The sequence below is a fragment of the Trichomycterus rosablanca genome, chromosome 1 (assembly GCF_030014385.1).
Source record: "Trichomycterus rosablanca isolate fTriRos1 chromosome 1, fTriRos1.hap1, whole genome shotgun sequence".
Lineage (NCBI taxonomy): Eukaryota > Metazoa > Chordata > Actinopteri > Siluriformes > Trichomycteridae > Trichomycterus > Trichomycterus rosablanca.
The window spans coordinates 51484580-51508039 of record NC_085988.1 but is presented as its reverse complement, the minus strand read 5'-3'; the positions used below and the strand labels follow the sequence as shown (position 1 = coordinate 51508039).

At 38.6% G+C, this 23460-nt stretch overlaps 1 protein-coding gene across 2 annotated transcripts in view; it reads left to right on the top strand.

Moving 5' to 3' along the window:
* bltp3b (bridge-like lipid transfer protein family member 3B) overlaps positions 1-6540 on the top strand; it is a 70108-nt gene extending 63568 nt beyond the window's left edge. For both annotated transcript variants that reach the window (XM_062994220.1, XM_062994229.1), the window contains exon 21: positions 2557-6540. In XM_062994220.1, the coding sequence (XP_062850290.1) occupies positions 2557-2697 (141 nt within the window). In that variant the 3' untranslated portion in view covers positions 2698-6540. The remainder of the gene's footprint in view (positions 1-2556) is intronic.
* Positions 6541-23460: the final 16920 nt, after the last annotated feature.

Sequence of the window (23460 nt, the reverse complement as noted above, 5' to 3'; positions counted from 1 at the left end):
ATACACTCCTACCTAGTTGGTCCACCTTGTAGATGTAAAGTCAGAGACAATCACTCATCTATTGCTGCTGTTTGAGTTGGTCATCTTCTAGACCTTCATCAGAGGTCACAGGACGCTGCCAACGGGGTGCTGTTGACTGGATATTTTTGGTTGGTGGACTATTCTCAATCCAGCAGTGACAGTGAGGTGTTTAAAAACTCCATCAGCGCTGCTGTGTCTGATCCAATTATACCAGCACAACACACACTAACACACCACCACCATGTCAGTGTCACTGCAGTGCTGAGAATGACCCACCACCCAAATAATACCTACTCTGTAGTGGTCCTGGGGGAGTCCTGACCATTGAAGAACAGCATGAAAGGGGGCTAACAAAGCATGCAGAGAAACAGATGGACTACAGTCAGTAGTTGTAGAACTACAAAGTGCTTGTATATGGTAAGTGGAGCTGATAAAATGGACAAGTGTAGAAACAAGGAGGTGGTTTTAATGTTATGGCTGATCGGTGTATACAGTATATACAGTGGTGTTAAAAAAAATAGCAGTCCAACACCATTAACCTGATAAATCACTTTTTTTTTGTAAAAGTGATATATCTACATAGCAAAAAATTTACTTGAAAGTGTAGTAGAGTAATGAAGCAAACCCGACAATTAGGACATGCATCCCACTCATTCTGAGTAATCGAAGCATTAATTGAAAGGGGGTTGTTCAAAATAATAGCAGTGAGGAGTTCAATTGGTGAAGTCATTCATTCTGCAGAAGAACGGGTGTAAATTTTGGCCCTTATTTAATTTATGAGGGTGGCAAATGTTGCACATGTTGGTCATAGCGCATTTCCTTCTGAAATACTGGGTAAAATGGGTTGTTCCAGACATTGTTCTGATGAACAGCGTACTTTGATTAAAAAGTTAATTTTAGAGGGAAAAACATACAGAGAAGTGCAGCAAATGATAGGCTGCTCAGCTAAAATGATCTCAGATGCCTTAAAGTGACAACCAAAACCTGAAAGACGCAGAAGGAAGTGTGGAACTACTGTTCGAATGGATCGAAGAATAGCCAAAATGGCAAATACTCAGCCAATGATCACCTCCAGAAAGATCAAGGAACATGTGAAGTTACCATTGAGTACAGAAGATGATTAAGTGAAGCCAATTTACCAGCAAGAACTCCTTGCAAAGTCCCGTTGTTAAGAAAAAGACACGTCCTGAATGGGTTCAAATTTGCCAAGGAACACATTGACTGGTCCAAAGAGAAATGGCTCAACATTTTGTGGACTGGTGAAAGCAAAATTGTTCTTTTTGGGTCTAGTGGCCGTAGACAGTATGTCAGACGTCCCCTGAGCACTGAATTCAAGCCAAAGTACGCTGTGAAGACAGTAAAGCATGGTGGTACAAAATTATGATAAGGGATGTTTTTCATACCATGGTGTTACATCTATTTATCGCATACGAGGGATCATGGATCAATTTAAATATATCAGAATACTTGAGGAGATCATGTTGCCCTATGTCGAAGAAGAAATGTCCTTAAAATGGGTGTTTCAACATGACAATGACCCAAAACATCTTGGTTACAGACAAACAAGATTGAGGTAATAGAGTGACCAGCCCAATCCCCTGACTTCAGTCCCAGAGAGAACTTGTGTTCTGATATCTGAAACGCGTTTTTTTGAGGCAAAACCCAAAATTGCAGAAGAACTGTGGAATGTAATCTAATCATCCTGGACTGGAATACCTGTTCTGAGGTGCCAGAAGTTGGTCGACTCCATGCAACACAGATCTCAGAAACAATTGTAATGCCACTAAATATTCATTCAGTAATTTAAACTAAAGTGAAACCTCAAAGATTTTCAGTTTATACATACATTTTTTGAGTTTTTAAAGAAAAATGCTGGCACTGCTATTTTTTTGAACAGCCTATTATTAATTTTTCTTAACTTTCTGTAAAGGATTGACACAAACTGGCTACATTTTGTTAATGTTCTGATTTAGAATTGAAAATGTGAAATGTTCAGTGCATTTGCATTTATGGAAATAAAAGTTATTATAATGATTTTGCGCTTTATTCACTGTTTTAAAATCACTGCTATTTTTTTGAACACCACTGTACATACAGTTAAAGCATTGCAAAGTAGATATGTTTGACATGTTGTGAATAAGAGAGTAAAACTGATTAAATGGCCATGGGCTCCAAAGGTTTACTATTTAAAGACTTCCTGATTGAGAAAAGTAATGACACTGCCACCTTGCTACTTAAAATGGTAGACTAGAAGCTTGACTCATTGTAATGAAGTTACTCTAAGTCAAATTTTGAGTGTCTCATATGGATCCTGAATTTCCCTATTATCATATTAGTGAAGGGCAAGTAAACCTAGTGATTAAAGTATTTTAATTTTGTGTTTTCTTTTTGGCCATGCAAATAGTGATTATAATCAGGCTGAAAGAGAGCTGGAGATGGTTGTTAATGTTAGAAACTTCCAATCTGATCTGATTCTCTAAGCAATAATCAACACATTGTGATGTTCTTCTAATATATTTTTGTTCCTGTGTACAGCTGCTGACTGAAGAGAACGAGTGCTTGAAACTGGAGCTCTCCAGGACCAAGATGGCCCTTGCGGAGGCCCAGATGGAAAAAGACTCCCTGCTGCACCAAATGAAGAGCCTCAAACTCAACAGTGGGGGCTGCACCAGCTAACAGTGGTGTGGCAGAAAGCTTAGAGAGGCTGGCACAAAAGAAAAGACATCTATAGAAGAGAAGTATGTTGTATTTAGGAAAAGAGCTGTACAGAGAGGGCGAGTGAAGAGACATGCTTTGAAGGCTTCTCTCGTCCCAGCCTTGACCATGTTTTCATAATGGACGACCTGTATTTCCTCGCTTTTGTGATCCGGCAGTTTGGAAATGTCACTCTCAATTGCTATGCGTGAGGGCCATTTGTTCAACCCTACGGTCAGAGCCAGAGACCATGGGAATTGTCTGTGTCTGTGTCTGTGTGTGTGTCTGTGTGTGTGTGTGTGTGTGTGTGTGCGCACACTTTGCTGTCATAGTAAGTCTGACAACTGTCTTAAGTCTGGTTTATGCCTCATCAGAAGGGCAGCAGGGCGCCTTATAACAGATTTCAGAAAACCTGGAGTGTTAATGGTTTATCAAGGCAATAAGAGGTTCTAAACTATCCAATACAGTAGTAATCGGTGGAAGTAGATATTTGCTGACTTTTCCTGGTTATTGTCAGTTCCAATTTCAAATGCAGATTTTGCCAAATATTTTTATAGATTACCAACCACTTAGTCAATGATAAACCAGTAAGTGTCTGGTAAGCTTATAGCAACACCCTAAAACACGGATGTCCAAACTACAGCCTACGTAGTTTTTGACATTACTATTTTTAAAATGACTCGCAAGGTATTTCCTTGTTTATCCACAACTTTATCCAGGTGAGGGTTGCGGTGGGTCCAATATCTCCAGAATCACTGGGCGCAATGCAATGACACACCCTGCACAGGAAGGCAATCCATTGTGAGGCAACACATGGCCCATAATGTCTGTATGTAGATGCCTGACCAGTACGTAGATACAAACCCAGGATCACAGTGGTGGTGGGCAAGTGTAATTTTTTTCCCCCCTTTTTCTCCCACTTTAGCGCATCCAATTTCTGCCCTTCAGTCATCCTCTTACTAATGCTGGTCCCTGCTCCTGATTGGGGAGGACGAGGCTGCTCCACGCCCCCTCCGACACGTGCACAGCAATCGAACATCTTATGACCTACACTTGACGAGTGGAGTGCAGTGCAGCGCTGTGTACGGAGAGCCACACCCTCTACCGCACTCCTTTCCCATCTCTGTGCAGGCGCCACCAACCAGCCATACTCGCGCTAGTCTGAGAGAGAGTCCCCATCTGGCTTAGTCCCGCCCCTATCTGAACAACAGGCCAATCGTTGTTCATGTGGCTGCTCAGCCTCAGCCGGGAGGCAGAGCCGAGATTCGATACGATGTATTCGAGATCTCAGCTCTGGTGAACAGCGTGTGTTTTTACCGCTGCACCACCTGAGCGGCCGGCAAGTGTAATTTACCGCTGCGCCACGCCATTCATTTAATCATTAACCCAATTCTAATATTAAAGCTTGTAGTGTCTGCTAATACTTACAGTATAGTAACATGTTCACAGTAACCAAGATGACTTGCTGCGATCGCTTGTAATGTCAGATAAAATCTGACGAAATGAGTCAGTCAGGAAAAATTAGATCAATTTGGAAAATCTGATATGACTCAGCATCTGATATGACCTCAGCCTTTGATCAGGACATCAGTTTTGATCAAGACATCCCAGTTGTCAGAGTATCTCAACATCCTGGCCGTGCTATGTGTGATGCTTTTAAAACTGTAGTCGGTTCAAATGTACTTTACATAAAATAATTCCTAAACACTAACTCCACTAAACACAGTTAGTTTTATGTTGATTTGAAAGTGTAAAGTTTTAATAAATTAAATGCAACATTTGATGCATTTAAAGTCTGTGTGTGTGTGTGCGCTAAGCATTGTTATGCTACTTGTATGCTAACAGTTTAACGTCCAAATATGAAAGCGTAGAGAAGCTCGGGTATAGCAGACTTTAAATAGGCAGTGTTTAGTACACTAGTATGCACAAAACTGTAGATTCCGCCAATGCACTCATTCAGTCATGTGATTATTCTCATCTTAGAGCAGCTCAGAGGTTCGCTCTCACATGTCAATCACTAACATTTTCCTAACTCTATTCCCTGAAGCACCTGTCAAACCATCTGAAGTTTTCAGAGCCTGTTTTGGAAGGAGGCATAAACTAGGCTTTAGTCTTTAACTAGTTCAGGAAACTCTGAATGTCATATCATGAGAAGAATGTCTTTACCAGACAATTTGCACATCACTGAACTACGTAAAACTGTAAAATATTCTTAGAACTATTGAACTATTAACAGATTGTGTTTGTGTTTATAGTGAAGATAACATAGGAATGTTTATACAGTTTTTCTCTCTGTGTGTGTGTGTGTGTGTGTGTGTGTGTGCAGGGGTGGGTTTTTATATGTTTTATTACATAAAAATGTTTTTCCCCGAAAGACATCATTCCATGTACACTACAATAATTTCCATAATGCGACATTGCACTTAGCTGTTGAGTATGTGTGTTGGTGTAGCACTGTGTGGTGTGAAGGCTAGGTGTGCAGCAGCTGTTAAAACTGTTAGGTAGAGAAAGATTTTGTAATCCGCTTGGATTTAGCTGGTGTGTGAATGTGTGTGCTACCATTCATTGTGTTGTAGGACATATTTTCATATGATACTTTTTTAATGAACTGATTTGCTGTGCAGTGTTTGCAGTTCTTGACGCTTAGTGAGCCTGTGGATTTTTCACAATAAGACTCTTGTTATAATGGGCCCACTAGTATTTCGGTACACCTGTGGTGATCCCCGCTCTTCCCACAGAACAGATGTACCACTTTTTTTTAAAGTCACAATACTATTCTTTTTGCCCAGCTTTAATTGCACCACAGATTTAGCTTTAATACTTGATGAACTGGTTCAGTTGTTTAGTGTATTTAGGCTAGGATTTAGGCCTGTGTTTGTATGTTTAGTAACTGCTACTTGGTTTAGTCCAAAACACCAATCCTATCTGTGCTCTGTTTCTCTCTGCATCCCTCAGTCCTCACAGCAGCCTGTACAAGTGCCTGTCACTGCACACACTCACCAGTGGCTTGGTTTAATCTTCTAATTCTGAATGTGGGTTTCAACCCTTTTCTGGTTTAGTAAAATGGACACATTTACCTGCAGAAAGAACTGTAAGATCACAGCGCTTTAAAAAAAATTACATTTTCTTCTCAAAATGGAAAAAGCTAAATACAGTAAGACCAGTGATGTCATTGTGTCAGTATCAAGCAAAGAAATAATTATATTTTCACTTTATTTTTACTACTAAATCATGTATCTCCTTTATTTATGCTGCCACATGTCACATTTGTAAAACATGCTAGCCCACTGTTTCTGACATCCGTGGATATCGGCTGGTCAGGGATCTCCACAAATTTAACTGGCTAAGTTGGGGATTGAAAGGGGGTTGAACAGCTTAGCCATCGTGAGGTTCACTTGTCAATGAGCTCTGAGTGCCGATCACAAGGGCAGCTGGTGTACAAATCATGCAAAATCACGTATGGGGATCTGCTGTGTTGACGCGTAATTAGGGGAGCAGGAGAAAATAAAAAATCCTTATTGGGAGTCAAGTTCTCCCCCCTTGCTTGATACAGACACAGTGACCTCACTGGTTCTGTTTTATTTGTCTCGTCATAATAAATGGTTTTAAATACAAAAAAAGGCATTTTTGAATGCTGTGCAAATACTAAGAAAACGACTGTTCCCATTTTACATCTCAAAACAGGCTGTCCACAATCTGAACAAAATCAACCCTGAGACTGTAAACAATGCTAAAAAATGTGAAAAAACTTAAACTAAAATAATTTAACATGAAAGCTGCTGAAGTATCTCTGATTAAAAAAAGAATAAACAATTTTTAAAAATGGTTTAGTTTTGTGGGGTTTTTTTTTTCAACGATGAAAACAAAACCTTGGCGTTATTAATACTATTTTGTTTGCATTATTAAATAGTTTGCATTATTAAATAAAGCACTGTATTTTAAGGCTGATTAGATTAGGAACTATCTGGTTTAAATGTCATGATAAATATTCCCATTGCCATATGCACTATATAGTTAAATGTATATGTACAAGCTTGTGGTCATGGACAACTAAAATGGACATCCCATTCCAAAAGCCATGGCCATTATTATGGAGTTGTCTCCCCCTTCCAGAGAACAGTTCATTTATCCCCAAATTGTTCAGTATGGTTTATGTCAAAGCCCTGTGCAGGTTACTGAACCCGACTTCTCTTAAATACTCTTTTGAAAAAGCACAAATTCCCACAAACACACTCGAAAATCTCGTTGAGGCTTTTATTGTCACAAATACTCTATGTTCATGCTTATGATTTTGTAATGGGATGCTCAACAAGCTTTTAATATGGTGTTCTCATACGGTTAGCATTTACTGTTTATTTTTATTTAATTATTTATAGGTAAGTGACTGTTTTTTCATGTACTTTTTTTAAAAGTATCTTAGATTTTTCTGGTCGGGCTTTTCTAAATGCCAGAGTGAATGGTAGGATGCTAATTGCTGGATTGTATTAGGCAGTACACCTGTCTGAAAGCGTTTGCACTCATTATGTTTCTCCTCTCCAGGTTTGCATTTAATTTGTCACTCAGTTGTTCATATGTGAATGGCATTTCTGTTATTATTTTCTAATATGTCTGGTTTTAAACCATGCAAGGCTTTTATTTTGTCTGATGGCACTCTACATAATTCATCGACTGGTGGAGGTTAGGTAAGGTTGAATATTTGATAAGCAGTTGTGTCAGTCCTGCATAATGCAGCTTTAATGGACAGCATGTTATTTTGTGTGCTGCCTTCCAGATCACGTGATGAAGGAATTAGTCCGGAACAGTGTCCTCTGTGGGCTGCCTGGGAGAAAGCAACATTCACAAGCTTATTGTCTTAAACAGGGCTTGACTTGTTTTTCATTGGAAATTTTTGGTGCTTTGCATGAGATATTATAAAGGTCAGATTATTCTTGTGTTCTTCATGCAGAGCATCTCTCTCTGTCTCTCTATTTCCCTCTCTCTCTCATCCATTGCTTGTCTTTATCCTCAGAAAGAGTCATCTTAAATCCTCTTGAGCTGGGATGCCACCCACCCAGTCAGAGGGCTCCATTGATTGTCAGTTAGGGGAAATGAATGTTACTCAGTACACAGCTTTGGTGTAGCTTACTCCCACAAAGCAATACCAGCTACTTTCTAGACAAGCGCTTGTTTTTGTGCATTTGTGCTGGAAAGCAAGAAAAGAGGAGGGGGGAGAAGAGTTTGGAAAAGATTTGGCACATTAGCTCATGTTCTCGCTCCCTCCTGGCAAAGACTGGAGCTCAGTGATTTTACCCAACACCCAACAGGCCTGCAGCTGCCTCTTTCACACTCTCTCTTTCTCTCTCAATTTTTTTCTCTCATTTCATTCCCTCTGGAGGAAAGCAGCTCAGTCGTACAGGAAGTGATGCTCTAAACCTAATAGTGAGAAGAAGGCAGAGCCAAGAATTCACAATGCTGTGCATTATATTTATATTATATACTGCTGCTGGAGAATGTATTGTTCTAACTGTATAATATTTCAAAATGATAGTGGTTACATTCTACCATACCACCAGTGCTAGGCAAAGCTTAGCTACAAGTTACTATATAGAATTTTAGCTGCTACACATAATTCTACATAGCACATGTAGGTTAACTATACCATATGTTAACATTTGTTGAAACCATAGTAGCTGCACATCAGTATTCTTTAAATTGGTGGTGCAGTTGTTTAAGTGCCACCCTGATGCTTTGATTTCTTGGCATTCTGTTAAGTTCCTTTAGAAATGTTTGTTTATTTACACCTACTGGTGATTCATCTACTCTTAGTTGCATATAAATAAGAATAAGAAGGTGCCATTTCATACCCAGCTATACAAATGCTCTTTTTTGACTAAATGGGCACAAATTCCCACAGAAGTACTTCAGACGTAAGTCTTGTAAGAATCATACTCAGGTGAGTGGCTGTTGTTACAGCTGAAAAGATCACACAGAGGTCACTCGGTTGTGATTCTATTTGTTTTTGTTCATCAAGCTCATAGTCCGGTGTGGTCCAAGTACTTTTACATACACTCACAAGCAGGTAAATTGCTTACAGGTGCTGGAATCATGATAGGGTATAAATGAAGGATCCACTAAAAGACTGGTCTTTTTCAAGCAAAGTTCAGAATTACACCATCTGCTGTTCATAATATTGTAAAAAGATTTATGGAGATCTCAGTTTATGAAGGGCAGAGGCGCAAACCACTGTTGAATGTGACTTTTGAGCTCTCAGACGGTGTTGCATGAAAAACTGTCGTGCTACTATGATAAATATAGCCACATGGGCTTGGGAGTACTTCAGAAAACCATTGTTAGTTCACCACTGCATCAAGAAATGAAACTTGATACTCTGTACATCAATTATAAGCAGAAACAGAGTTCATTTAATCATGGGCCCAAGCTCATCCAAGCTCATCTTAAAAGACAGTGGAAACATGTGCTGTGGTCGTTAAGAGTTTACGGTTCAGCTTGTATTCAGGAAAAACAGACATTGAGTCCACTATGTTAAAGATGAAAAGGACCATCCCGACTGTTAACAGTAAAAGGTGCCAAAGCCATCTGTCATGGTATTTTGGTGCATCAGTGCCCATGGTATGGATGACTTGCATAAAACATGAAACATCTTGGGTTCATACTGTCTGTGATGAAATAAAAGTTAAAGAACATATAAGAAACGATGCAAATATTTAATTTTTCATACTGTCCTAATTTTTCTGATTTGTGGTTGCATAAAACGCATCACTGAGTTTTACAGTATATCAAATGTCTGTGTGCTTTATTGTATTAAAAGGCCATAACATAGAGAAAATGGCAATTAGGTGAGAAAGGAAAATAGACAAACACTTTAAACAAACATTTTAAACAAAGTTGGTATAGAAAATTAGAAACGCAGTGGCTTCTACAAGTTTTTGTTGACAACAATCGTGTGTTTTAATCCATACTGATGCAAAACAGCCTCACCTTTTGTGATTTAAATGTGCAATAGTTTAGTCATTTTGTATTACAATTATACACAAATATAAAGTTATTACCATTGCTGCTGCACTGTAGCTGCGCTTTTAATTAAAATCAACCCTCAGATGTTGGGAATTATTTTACATGACATTTTTATTTAACAAAATTAAATGACCTCTTGGGTACCGGGTAATCGGTTAATGATTAACATCTTTAAATAGTTAATAATAAAAAGTGTGGCATTAAACAGTAGTTGCCTTTATGTTTGGCCATTCACAATGCTTGTTACACTTCAGTGACAAGCTAAATTGTTGCTTAAGACAATTGTTGTTTAATGACTATCTCTGTGCTTTTTTTAACTATTTGTTTTATTGTTTATTGATCACTATGTATGTAGTTCCTGCTGCATCATGCGATTTTTAAAAATTGACATCATAAATCTGGCAGTTGTAAAATCAGGTAGTCCATGTACCTACCGCACGTTTCTTTTTTGAAAAAAGCAGAATTGCTAGAGCGAATGGCTCATAGCTTTAATAAACGAGTCAAAGTAGACCGTTATTTCTTTATTTATATTTATTTTATTAAAAAGTTAAAAGAGCGTAATGACTTAGTCACGCTCGAACTCTGAGTAACAGTGACGATGCATAGGCCATCGCACCGGTACAAGAAACAGCGATGCTGAAGAGCTTTAATTAATGAGGGCCATACTGAATCTTTTCAGTGAATCATATTATTTGAATCAGTTCACCAATAAGAGTCGTCTCTTTCAACTACTGAACGACACTTTTTCAAATCACGTTAGACGTACGCTGTATGTGGACATGAGCTGGACCATGAGCTAGACATGTGCATTAATTTTAAGTTTTATTCTCTCTTTTGAGCTATTAGAGCTTCCATATATCTGGGAAAGCTTTTCATAAAATTTTGAAGTGTCTTTTTGGACATTTTTGTTCATTTCGTCAAAAGAGTCTTTGAAAATGCACTGAATATTAGAAATGCCTGTTTTATTTATTTATTTTTAAAATATTTTTCTGATGTTATACAACTCAATGAATATGGGGGACGTCCACATACATTTGGCCATATAGTTGATAAAACCAGCTTCCAGTCATTAAAACCAGTCATTACTAGCTGTGTATTCTAAATTGACCAGCAAAAATGTGTTGGTCTGTGTTTTTCTGCAAACGTTTCAGCTCTAAATAGAAATATTTTATGGTTGTAGTTATTAGTCACCAGTTTGAATCATTGTTTAAATTGTCTAGTATAAACAATGCTCACTTTAACACTAAACCAGCAATGTCTAGTTTAAACCAGCAGTAGGCAGAAGAAACCAGCAGCCAGCAAATGTTGATGATTTGTAACTTTTACTATAGTAAATACCACAAGTCACAAATTTAAGGAAGATTGTACTGAACTGGGTTTTATTCAAATCTTTCCAAAATGTTAAATTTCTAAAGATTCAGCCAGCTTTCAATATGAACTTCTATGGAAAATATGACAGTGGTTGCTCAGTGGTTAAGGTACTGAACTAGTAATCAGAGGGTTGCTTATTCAGTCCCCGTCACTATCAAGTTGGCACTATGTATCATTTAAGTGCCCGTTAGCTGTTCGTATAATACTGGATGAGCACTAGTACAACTCCGTCCTTTAGAATTCTTGTCTGGAAAATACCACAGCACAGAGATGTTAAACAGTATCTTAAAGAACAAATACAAATGTTTTTTATTTCATAAATGTTGTCAGAACAACAGAAATGCAACAATGCGTATTCATTGATGTGTAGTCTTTACTTACGCTGTTACAGTAAACAAATGAAACTTAATATTAGCTTAAGTGGAACACAACTTTGAAGTGACCTTATACGGTTGGACAATGAAACTGAAACACCTGTCATTTTAGTGTGGGAGGTTTCATGGCTAAATTGGACCAGTCTGGTGGCCAATCTTCATTAATTGCACATTGCACCAGTAAGAGCAGAGTGTGAAGGTTCAATTAGCAGGGTAAGAGCACAGTTTTGCTCAAAATATTGCAATGCACACAACATTATGGGTGACATACCAGAGTTCAAAAGAGGACAAATTGTTGGTGCACGTCTTGCTGGCGCATCTGTGACCAAGACAGCAAGTCTTTGTGATGTATCAAGAGCCACGGTATCCAGGGTAATGTCAGCATACCACCAAGAAGGACAAACCACATCCAACAGGATTAACTGTGGACGCAAGAGGAAGCTGTCTGAAAGGGATGTTCGGGTGCTAACCCGGATTGTATCCAAAAAACATAAAACCAGGGCTGCCCAAATCACGGCAGAATTAAATGTGCACCTCAACTCTCCCGTTTCCACCAGAACTGTCCGTCGGGAGCTCCACAGGGTCAATATACACGGCCGGGCTGCTATAGCCAAACCTTTGGTCACTCGTGCCAATGCCAAACGTCGGTTTCAATGGTGCAAGGAGCGCAAATCTTGGGCTGTGGACAATGTGAAACATGTATTGTTCTCTGATGAGTCCACCTTTACTGTTTTCCCCACATCCGGGAGAGTTACGGTGTGGAGAAGCCCCAAAGAAGTGTACCACCCAGACTGTTGCATGCCCAGAGTGAAGCATGGGGGTGGATCAGTGATGGTTTGGGCTGCCATATCATGGCATTCCCTTGGCCCAATACTTGTGCTAGATGGGCGCGTCACTGCCAAGGACTACCGAACCATTCTGGAGGACCATGTGCATCCAATGGTTCAAACATTGTATCCTGAAGGCGGTGCCGTGTATCAGGATGACAATGCACCAATACACACAGCAAGACTGGTGAAAGATTGGTTTGATGAACATGAAAGTGAAGTTGAACATCTCCCATGGCCTGCACAGTCACCAGATCTAAATATTATTGAGCCACTTTGGGGTGTTTTGGAGAAGCGAGTCAGGAAACGTTTTCCTCCACCAGCATCACGTAGTGACCTGGCCACTATCCTGCAAGAAGAATGGCTTAAAATCCCTCTGACCACTGTGCAGGACTTGTATATGTCATTTCCAAGACAAATTGACGCTGTATTGGCCGCAAAAGGAGGCCCTACACCATACTAATAAATTATTGTGGTCTAAAACCAGGTGTTTCAGTTTCATTGTCCAACCCCTGGTATGTGCAGTTGTGTGAAGAATAGCAAATTATTTAGGATAATATTTATTCTAACTTCTATTCACCTACACAACTAAGTTTGGTTAACCAATGTTACTACAGTTACTACAATTTTACCAACCTGGTATAGCTCAGTATAATTGAGAGAGTTCAGAGCAGTTAGCATTTATGGATATTGCAAAAGTCTTTATCATAATTATTACCTGAAGACTATAAGTCAATGTCTGAAGTTCGGCGCTGATGTTGTACAAGAAGGCTATGCTCACGATTACCCCATTAATCACAAATATGTTTAATTTGGTTAATGCTGGGTTCCTTTACACCAAACTCATCAAACCACAATCATGCGGTCACAGGTAAAAGACCTCCCTTAAACTGTTCCATATCATCGTGCATATCTGAAACCATAAATGATCAACTTCCAAAAGTGATGCAGACTTCTCTGGACTTCGGCTTGGGTAAATAAAGTGCCGCAAAGTGAAAAGTGTGCTGTGGTCTGACACATTTAACTTTCACATTGTTTTAAAAAAAAAATGTTTGTTGTGTTCTCCTGAACAAGGAAGGAAAGGGCCATCCTGATTGTTACTAACATCAAGTGTAAAAAAACAGCATCTGTCATGTTGTAGAAGTGTTAGTATTAGAGCAATATTATGCCATTATTAGTTCAGCAACACAATACCAAGCCACATTCTGCACATTTTATATCGGAGTGGCTTCATAGTAAGAGAGTGCAAGAGGGTGTACCTGCTAGACTGGTCTGCTTGCACTCAGAGCCAGGTAAAAAGGGTTGCACGTGTGGCAACGGAGACCCTGGACAGTTCAGCATATTAATGCCAATTTGTGAAACATAATACAGTTATCAAAATTAGAATAAATGTATAAAATTATGGAAAAAATATTGACACTCCTGCATTACTTTTATAAAATGCACCGTGTTTTCCTGAGAACTGTTAACACTACAGCTGGTGTTCACATTTTTATTTATTTATTGTCTGTATACACTAGAACAACAGAAAAAGCTGAGGAAAAAATATCAAATTTGATACAATTGTAATTTAATGATATAAGAACTTCAGAAGTTGCAAGCCACAGGTGCTGGTACAGAACTTAATGTTACTGTGTCCAGTGCATGCAACATCATTAAAAAGTGTAGAGCCATGACTGTGTGCAAGGCATCATGAAATCTAAATACTACCAAAGAACTTAAGAGCACAATGTAAGACCCAGTATCAGAAATCTGGTGGTCCATGAGAGGTCTTGGGGCTTCCAGCAGGACAATGACCTAAAGCATAGTTCAACAAGCACCCATAAGTGGATTAAAAATAGTGGCCAGCAGTAAGTCCAGATCTAAATTCCATCAAACCCCAGTGGAGAGATCTCAAAACCGCACCTGTTAAACTGAGAAACCTGGAGCAGTTGGCAAAACCCTAGTCCAAAATTGTCGAGGGGAGTAAAAACACATTTGTGGTTACAGTTTGGGACCGATTTTATTCGTTGTTTCCAAAGGATGTGCTACCAATATTTTTGAGTTCATATTATAAACTTGGTTGTCACAGAAGGGCCATAGACGGGCCTGTTTAAAATAACATTTCTTTATATTATTATGCTAATGCATTTTTACAATGTATTCTTTCCAACATTTTAGACAGTTTTACGTTGTTAGGAATTTTAACTTTATATAATCTTGCAGATAAAGTGAATTTAACATATTGACTAAAAAACGTAAATGACTGATATTAATTGACCTGAAGCTTAATTGACTAGAGTATTGCCTGTGTAACTGTCACCAGTCAAGCGAGCTTTAGACTGCAATTAGCTGCGGGTGCCGCTATAATACGATATGCCCATAAAAGAGCTTGCACGGTCGCGACCGACACATCACTGTCTTTCATTATGTATACACACATACACGGAGCAGAGAACGCCGAGTGTACACAGTGCGCGTGCGCCGGCGCTCATGTGCGTGTGTGTGTGTATGTGTGTGTCAGTGAACGACAAAAGAACCCTGCGCTGCTGCTAGAGCTGTCACAGGAGGTCCGGATAAAAAGCGAATTCCCCGCTATCAGTTAGTCCTGAATCGGATCTCCTAACCCACATCTAAAACCGGTTTATACTAGCAGCATCGCCGACATGGACTAATCGGAATCCGGTGTACTGGAGCGGGATCCAGACGGGATGGAAATAATGGTTTTAACGGTGATCATTACGTTGCATTAGTGAAAGCGGATCCTGGTTGCGCTTCTGTGGATCTGGTGCTGGATTAATCATGGGGAAGGAGCAGGAGCTGCTGGAGGCGGCGCGCACCGGGAACGTGCTGCTGGTGGAGAAACTGCTCAGCGGGAAGAGAGGGCTGCTGGGCTCCAGCGCCGGCTCGATCCCCCTGCCCGGCTTACTTAGGTATGTACACAACAAAGCATCCAACTTTCTTCAGCAATCTCTCTCTCTGTCTGGGTAACGGATACCCTACAGGACCATCCTGCTCGTCACCTTTATAGCAGTACTAAGTGGATGAATATAGAAACACAGAAGGGAACCACTGCAGTTGCTTGTGCTATGCGATGTGTTGCATTACACACACCCACTCCCGGCATTCCCAGCCTCTCCAGTCATGTGCAGACTTAGGGTCACAACACGGCTAATGATATTGCTGTTTGTATTACTTGCCAGGGCTGAGCTAATGACAGCTGTCAAAAAATTGGATGAACTTTTTGTCCCATGTAGGTTTGAGAATGTCTGTCAAGAATAAGCTACAAATAGGTGATATAGCAAAACCCAACAAAGTGTCTTAGTAAAGTCTTGGACTACCCCCTACAACCAGATATTTAATGTACCATGGAATAAATTGTACAAGTCTCTGGATATTTACAGAAGGGACAGAACACCACCAAATATTTCCCCTAAACTGATGTTTTGATAATTGTGGTGTTCCAGAGTCTTCTATGTGTTTAGTTAGGTTGGTGACCTGGTGTGGCAGTACATAACTTAGATATTTTCATACTCATTAAAGCACTGACTGACCTCATGCCTTGTGGATAGGGGCATTGCCAATGTATTTCATCATATGGTCTGAATGATCAGTCAGAATAACTTTTTGCAGTCTTCATTTGCAGTTATCTGTTCCTCGAAGATGCCAAATGAATCTTAGCCATAATAATAAAACCCTCTGATTTTTCTTTTTGATTACTGAGGTTAGGGGGTTATTTGTTTCATAATGTATTGGCACTGGTACCCTAAGTTTTAATAATGCACCTGTACCTCACAGCAAGTAATAGAGATGATTATTATTTAATGATTAACTATTTACCATTAATAAATACTTCCCCCACATGCTGGTTCTGGATTGAAGTATTTTTGAAGTATTGAATTTGAGTCCTCTGAAGTAAATTCACTGACATATTTAGTACTGTGAATGTGTTTGATGATGACTGACAGGACACAGATTATCCACATGGCTTGAGAAACATATTTGCTGTCATAAAAGTATGTCAGCATCTTGGCTTTATGGTTGGCAGAAACTGCATACAGTTGGTCAGTTTGGTTACTTAGAGTATGTCAGTATTGGATCAGTATTGCTATCAGCTAATACAATGAGTTAAAATAGAAGAAGGATTTGGACATTCCTAGAGTACTGTTTCTTAATTCTGGTAATGGAGTACCCCAGTGCTGCATATTTGGGTGCTTTTCCTACTCTGAATGCACTTTATAAAACTTGGCAGCTGTTTAATAGTCTCAGCTGGGTTGAACTTTGTATGGTAAAGACTATAATAATAATAAGAAAACTATTCTCAGTGGTGCTATCTACCTGCTTGACTGAAGCCCTGTGATGGATTGGCACCCTGTCAAGGGAATTTCTTCTCTGTGTCCAGGTTTTCTTAGTGGAAAAGTAACTGCTATGACTCTGAGCAGAATAAAGTAATTGATAAATTGATAATTGATGACAGAGAATATAGGCTGTGTCTATATACAGTATTTGTGTGTGCATGTGTTTGAGTGTGATGATTCCTGCAAAACGGTATACACTCTTTTTGCATTTAGATTATTTTAGTAAATACATCCTTAATAAAACCTTAATATAACCTCTTGTCTTCATCAATGTCTTGGAGGGTGCAGCAATTTGCAAGGATTACACCCTGAACAGTGTATGGCAGTTAAGGCAGTTCACTACCTCAGGGCATGGCACTTTTGTCTATTTAGAGCAATTTAAAGTGGTCAGTCTATCAGTGGGCATACTTTTGGGAGGTGAGAGAAAACCAGAGTACCCAGAGGAAACCCACAAACTCCTCACACACAGTGATTGGAGTTGAGGGATGAACCCATGTCCCCACACTACCTGTCACCTGTCAGTGCCCATTAAGGTGATATTGCAGATAAATTTAGAATGTCCATTTTTAATAGTGAGTAGCACTATCAATGTTAATACTAACCAAACATCTAGATAAAATAGAGTAGACATATTTCCTGATTTGATCGCCTGTCACATTTTATATGATTTGATGCCAAGATAACACAGATCTTTTACATGAACACAGCACACAAACTATCTTAAGCTGTTCAACCATAGCTCCTTACAAAGGTTTCAACACACTTACTGTTAGGACACCACTCTCCAGTAAGTAGCACATATCTGCTGATACCTAGGGTTTTGCTGTTATTAATATATTAAAATGTGATGATGTTCATTTTACTTTCCATAAGGAGTTTGAAATGTCTGTGTAGTCTTCCTGTGAGTACTCCGATTTCCTCCCAACCTCCTTATATTGTGCCTGATTGTAACAGGGCAGGTTGCGTCTAGCTACTGTGATGCCCCATACCTGTAACACCAGGAGGAAAAAAAAACAATTGCACACTTAACCAAGGTAGTACAATACTGTGGATGAAGAGCCACAAACAAAAGGGATGAGAAAAATAACTAAAAACAACCAGTGGCCAAATAATTAAATAAAAACAGTGGAAAAGATATCTGGCTCAGGGCAGGTGACTATTAACACCCTACACAACACAATGCACAAGCAATGAGGAGTTTATTGACGCTGGTATTTAATGCTTAATTACAGGTATAGGCAACATTAACAGTCATTTGCAGGTGAGCATGATACTACAATCTGTTCTCCCAACCACTTTATACAGCAGATTGGCCGTTACATCTGATGATTAATTGGAGTCTCCAAGTTACCCCAGGGGGTAAATAAATGAGTACGTTTAAAGTCCTGCAATGAATTGACATCTAATTTAGGGTGTATTCCTTTCTTGCTCACAGAGATAGGCTCCTAATCCACAATGACCTGAAAATGCTAGCTGAAAATGAATAAAATTTATGAATAAATAAAGAAATGGGGAAGAACATTGCAAGAAGAAATAATAATAATAAATAATTTGTTTTCCAGCTTATACCAATTTAAATAGCCGTTTGATTGGTGGACATTTTGTTTTCTACATGTTGGAAAATAAACCTACATATAACCTAAACGCCTCTTTTCTGTCCAAGATCACAAAATGATGTTCTTCATGTGAGAAACAATAAAGGCAAGCCTCCTAAATATTGAATAAGTCCTTGGAGGGTATTCTTTAGTTCAAACACAATTCATGACAACTGGTTGGTATTGAGGAACAGACAGAGCAATGTCTGTATTAAAAAACACAGACAGTGAGGAGGTTCATCCAGGAATTCTGGTTGCAGACATTTATGATCACACTGAACTGAGACATAATGTAAAATTAGTGGATTTTTACTTTATGATCAAATGTGCACACAAGTGGTCAGTTCTAATTATTGATATAAAAAGGGTCAATTATGTCCTAGAGATCCACTTACTTTAAACACATTGGGAGGCACAGGGCCACATATCACTTTTAGTGTTTTTTCAATGTGCTTCTACACCAGTGTTGCCAGGTTTGCGATTTTCTTGCCGACTACATTCAAAACTGCGCTGCAATGCTATTGTGTGTAATGTTTAGGTTGTCTAGAATTGTTTATTTAGCATTTAAACATGCTCTAGCTCATGCTGTTATTTTCACTGTCCTTTTGTAATCAGATTACCCAAGCTGGAAGTAAATGCCAAGTCAAAACTGGGTTTTGGTGGGCTTTTTTGTACCACTGTCATATTTAGATTAGGTGTGTTTACCTGCAACAGCTTCTCTGTTACAAATTCTATAGTTAGAATTTAGTGTAGAATTGAATGAATTTACTTATTGAGTTTGTATGTTAAAAAAGCCAAAATAGGAGGAAAGGTGCTGTCAGCAGCTGATAGAACAGTAACGTGACAATATGATTGTTCCTGAATCACTCAAAATATGATGTAGAATGATTCAAACTCTCATGTGACAAACTAACTTAAATTTTAAAAATTTATTAAGCCAATAAAATTGCCTGTGGGATTTGTTATTCACTCATCCTGTGTACTGGTATTGTACTAAAAGATGTGAATATTGGCACAGAGCCTTGACTTAAACCTCACTGAACACATTTGGCATGAACTGGAACAAGGATTGGGAGCCAGATCTTCTTGTAACTGATCTTACCATATAGAATGCCTTTATTTGTCATATATACATAAAAATGTGAACAGTACAATGAAATTATTTTCCCACATATTCCAGTTCATTTGTGGTCAGAGTGCAGGGTCAGCCATTGGAGCTGAGAGAGTTAAGGGCCTTGCTCAAAGGCCCAACATTGGTTGCATGGTGGAGCCAGGATTTCAACCCACAACTTTTTGATTGATGGCCCAACACTGTACTTACTATGCTACCACTGTTCTATGCCCATGGTTTAAGATTGGGAGGGAGGAATGGGCTTCCTATTTTTAAACCAGGCCCAACAAGCTCGTCTAAATATTTGATGGCTGAAAGTGTGAATAACAAAACATGGAACATTACATCTAGGATATACAAATAATGTCTTGTGTTCTAAGTGTGAAAATGATGAAAGACTATCCAATCTGGCAACCCCGTTGAAACATTGTGCAAAAGCATGAAAGATCTTCATTTCTTAACTTTTCAACAGGCTTGATGAAGAGACTCCTGACAAAGATTTTTTCATCTTGTCCCAGGATAAGCCTGACCTCAGTGATTGTGGTCTGCTCATAATCTCATTTTCAGTACATGCACTGTTGTCTGGTCTTTGTTTCTAGTGTGGACTGATTGGTGCTAAGTGTGATAGGTCTTTTATTCAGTCAGCCACGCTGGGCGGTCTGTTTCCAGCACATGTAATGTCTCCTACTCTCTCTCCCACTGTCTCTCTACAGGTCTCTCGCTCCATTAAGAACGCAGTCAAGGCATAATAAGAATCCTGCTGTCATGCTTTACCAAGCCTGTGCGTGGGTGTGTTTTTGTGAGAAAGGTTAAGGGTCGTGCACTCTTGGAATTTGAGATTATCCTCTATTCCCACCTTAAGGCCATGGAAGGTCTCGCAGGAAATGCCAAGGCTGTGAATCATTTTCTCTGTCATCACTTACACTCATGAACACAGTTGCTAAAGGGTCCCTCTGCACCTTGGCTGCCATATGCTGCCATCCAATCAATAAATTTCCCTTCATAGTCCTAATGGATCGTCTCATCAATAACAAGAGAAGCTACATGACTGTGCAGAAGGGCTGTGGTTCAACACCTTTTAAGCTAATGAACTATCAGTCAACATTTCACATTAATTCACACCACCAATAATAGTCATGCTGAGGAAAATATGTATAATTTATCAATCTATTCAAGCAACAGCTTCATTATGACAAGTTAAAACACAAGTCAGGAATACACCCTGTACAGGGGTGCCAAACTGTCCCAGGGTACCATTCACTTGCTTACTTCCATCTAGAGGCAACTGAGCATAATCAGTTTAGCTTCTACGTGTTGTTGAAGAAGACTGTTGAAAAACTGGCCAAGTTTCTCGCAGACATTGATCTGAGAAAAGGTTTAAATGCAGGATCCCAAAAACTCACACACATTATAATGCCACCCAAGAACAAACTATAAGCTGGTTATTATCAGAATTGTAACATTAGGAATATTTGCAATATGCAATTAACAGTTTAATGGCCTGTTTCTATTAAACCAGGGGTTCTTACCATCACTCCTGAGAACCCCTTGACCTACTGACACTCTTGACTCTTGATCATGAAGGTCTCAACCTGAATTGTGTGTGATAGGAGTGGGAAAACTTGAAACTTTGCAGGGCAATGGGCCTAACATGTAGGCCATTTTAAATGAATCTGCTTTTCAGACTTTATAAAAAGTTGCATGTCAGAATAAACCTTTAACTGACAAAAGAACACATAAATTATTTTTAGTTTTGTGGTTAGACTGTAAGTTGCTTTGGATAAAAGCATATGCTAAATGCCGAAAATGTAAATGTAAAATGTGAATGGTTACCTCTTTGTGTCAACGTCTTGAGACAATTGTCAGTTACTTCAAAGAACTTCAATTACTTTAAGAACATTTATCAAAGAAAAATGGCAAATAATTTAGATCTTTCACCACCTACTGTACATAATCTTGTGACAGGATTCAGGGAATTTAGAAAAATCTGGGTCTATTTACGATAAAGTCAGAAACCACTGTTAAATGTGTGTGACCTTTGTCCTTATGTTTCTTTGGTAAATATAGCTAAATCAAGACAACATCTTTTTCTGAAAAGTCTATAGTTTTTTCAGCAGGACAGTGCTTAGAGCTGAGATACACCAGAACTACCTGCTGTGAAACAAACAAACAACAAAAAATGTAATTTAATTGTTTGATAAAGACATTAATAATGAAACTCATGTTTGCTGACTCATAGCCCACACACTTTATTATCAAAAATAACCTGACCATGACAAATTCTTGTAGCTACAACTACCTTTACTAGCCTCAATTAAACTTAAATGTGTTTAATGGGTTTAAAGTTTGGCCACCAAAACTCCACGACTTGCCAAACTATGTCTTTAAAGATGTTGCTTAGTACACAAGAGCACTGTCATACTGCAACAGCTAAAGGTCTTGCATATTACATCTATCATGTTAGATATGATTGTACACACCTGCTAGTAATGTGTGGCTGAAACTTTTTTGGCCATAAAGTGTAGAGCCTAGTTGTTAGAAAAGGCTATATACAGATTATCTAGTTCAGAAGACATTTGTGCTTCTGACTGGAATATGTCTTCATAATGGAAGTAAATACTGCATCGGTTCAGTTATCAGTAATCAGTCACTTGTTTGGAAGCAGATACTCTAGGAAGTAAATCATATTCACTTCTGTTTGTGGGCTGCTGTAGATCGGGGGAGGTTTGAAAGTACATTTGTTTTATTGCAAAGTGTTATGGTCAAGCTTACTCCTTTAAACATAAGTGCTGCTGAATAACACTAATGGCTTGACCTATGAAAAGGTGTACACTGATCAGAAAAGTCTTCGCCATATCAATATCTTTTGTTTATGGGTTTAATTTTGGATTATTTATTATGTCAGGTTAAAATTAGACTGACTTTCAGCTTTTACAGAAGCGTTTAACATTGTTTAACAATCTTGTTGCTCATGCTTACTGTGTTATTGGCCAGGTTTGAATGTTAATGCTGGAAATCTACAGTACTTATCCAGTGTAAAATTGAATTGCACTTTGACATCTGGAACCTTGTTGTTCTGTTCTGTTGTCTGATAGAATTAATTTACCCCTGACTATTGAGTGGTTTGCCATAAACACCCAGTTAAGCCTCAGCTAATGTTGCATTTAAATAGTTGTGGTCACAGTGAGAATATTCCATATAAATTGTGGAATATTTACAATACAAACCCCATTAATGAAAAAGTTGGGAACATTTAGTAAAACTGCAATAAAAAAAAAAAAATGTCAAGTTTATACTTAGGAATTTTTATTTACTTAACAAAAACACAAGAAGAGATTTTCAATGTTTTTAAACTGAATTTATAATTCAATATTAATATTTTTGTAAATATAAACCCGTTTAGAATTGGGACTGGGGTATGTTTACCTCTGAATATTAATTTGTGGCAGAGTGGAATTGTTGCCCTGTTGCATTGCATGCACAATGAGTCCCCAGAGAACTGTATTGATGTGTGGCTTTCTTTGTGTAATAGAGATTCAGGTTACATTTCTTGATGCAGTGGTAGACTGTGTTAAGTGACAACATGTTTTCCAAAGTACTCCCAAGTTATATTTATCTCAGTAGCATGACAGTTTCACATGCAATGCCATCTGAGAGCTCGAAGGTCATGCACGTTGTTTCTGGCAGTAACCTATATGAGCTGAGATTTCTATTAATTCCCTGTAACTTTTCAAACTATTATTATGTACAGTAGATGGTAAAAATCTTAATTTGGCTTGCAATGAGAAATGTTGTTGAACTGACAATCCTCTTACAATGTTTGGCACAAAGAGGTGAGCCATGACACAAATTTGCTTGTAAAAACTGAGCCTTTGGCTGATCCTCCTTGCATACCCAATCAATATACCATCACATTTTACTAATTCACCAGCTTATTGTGAAATCCTTTAAAATATTATATAATTTGGAATATTATTAAATATTCTCTGAACCTTTTTTTCTAATTTTGTCCCTGTCCCAACTTTTTTTTTCTGTTACATGCATCAAATTAAAAATTAGTTTATATTTACCAACTACAATTGTTAGTCAGTGAAAACAGTGGAAACATCATGTGGA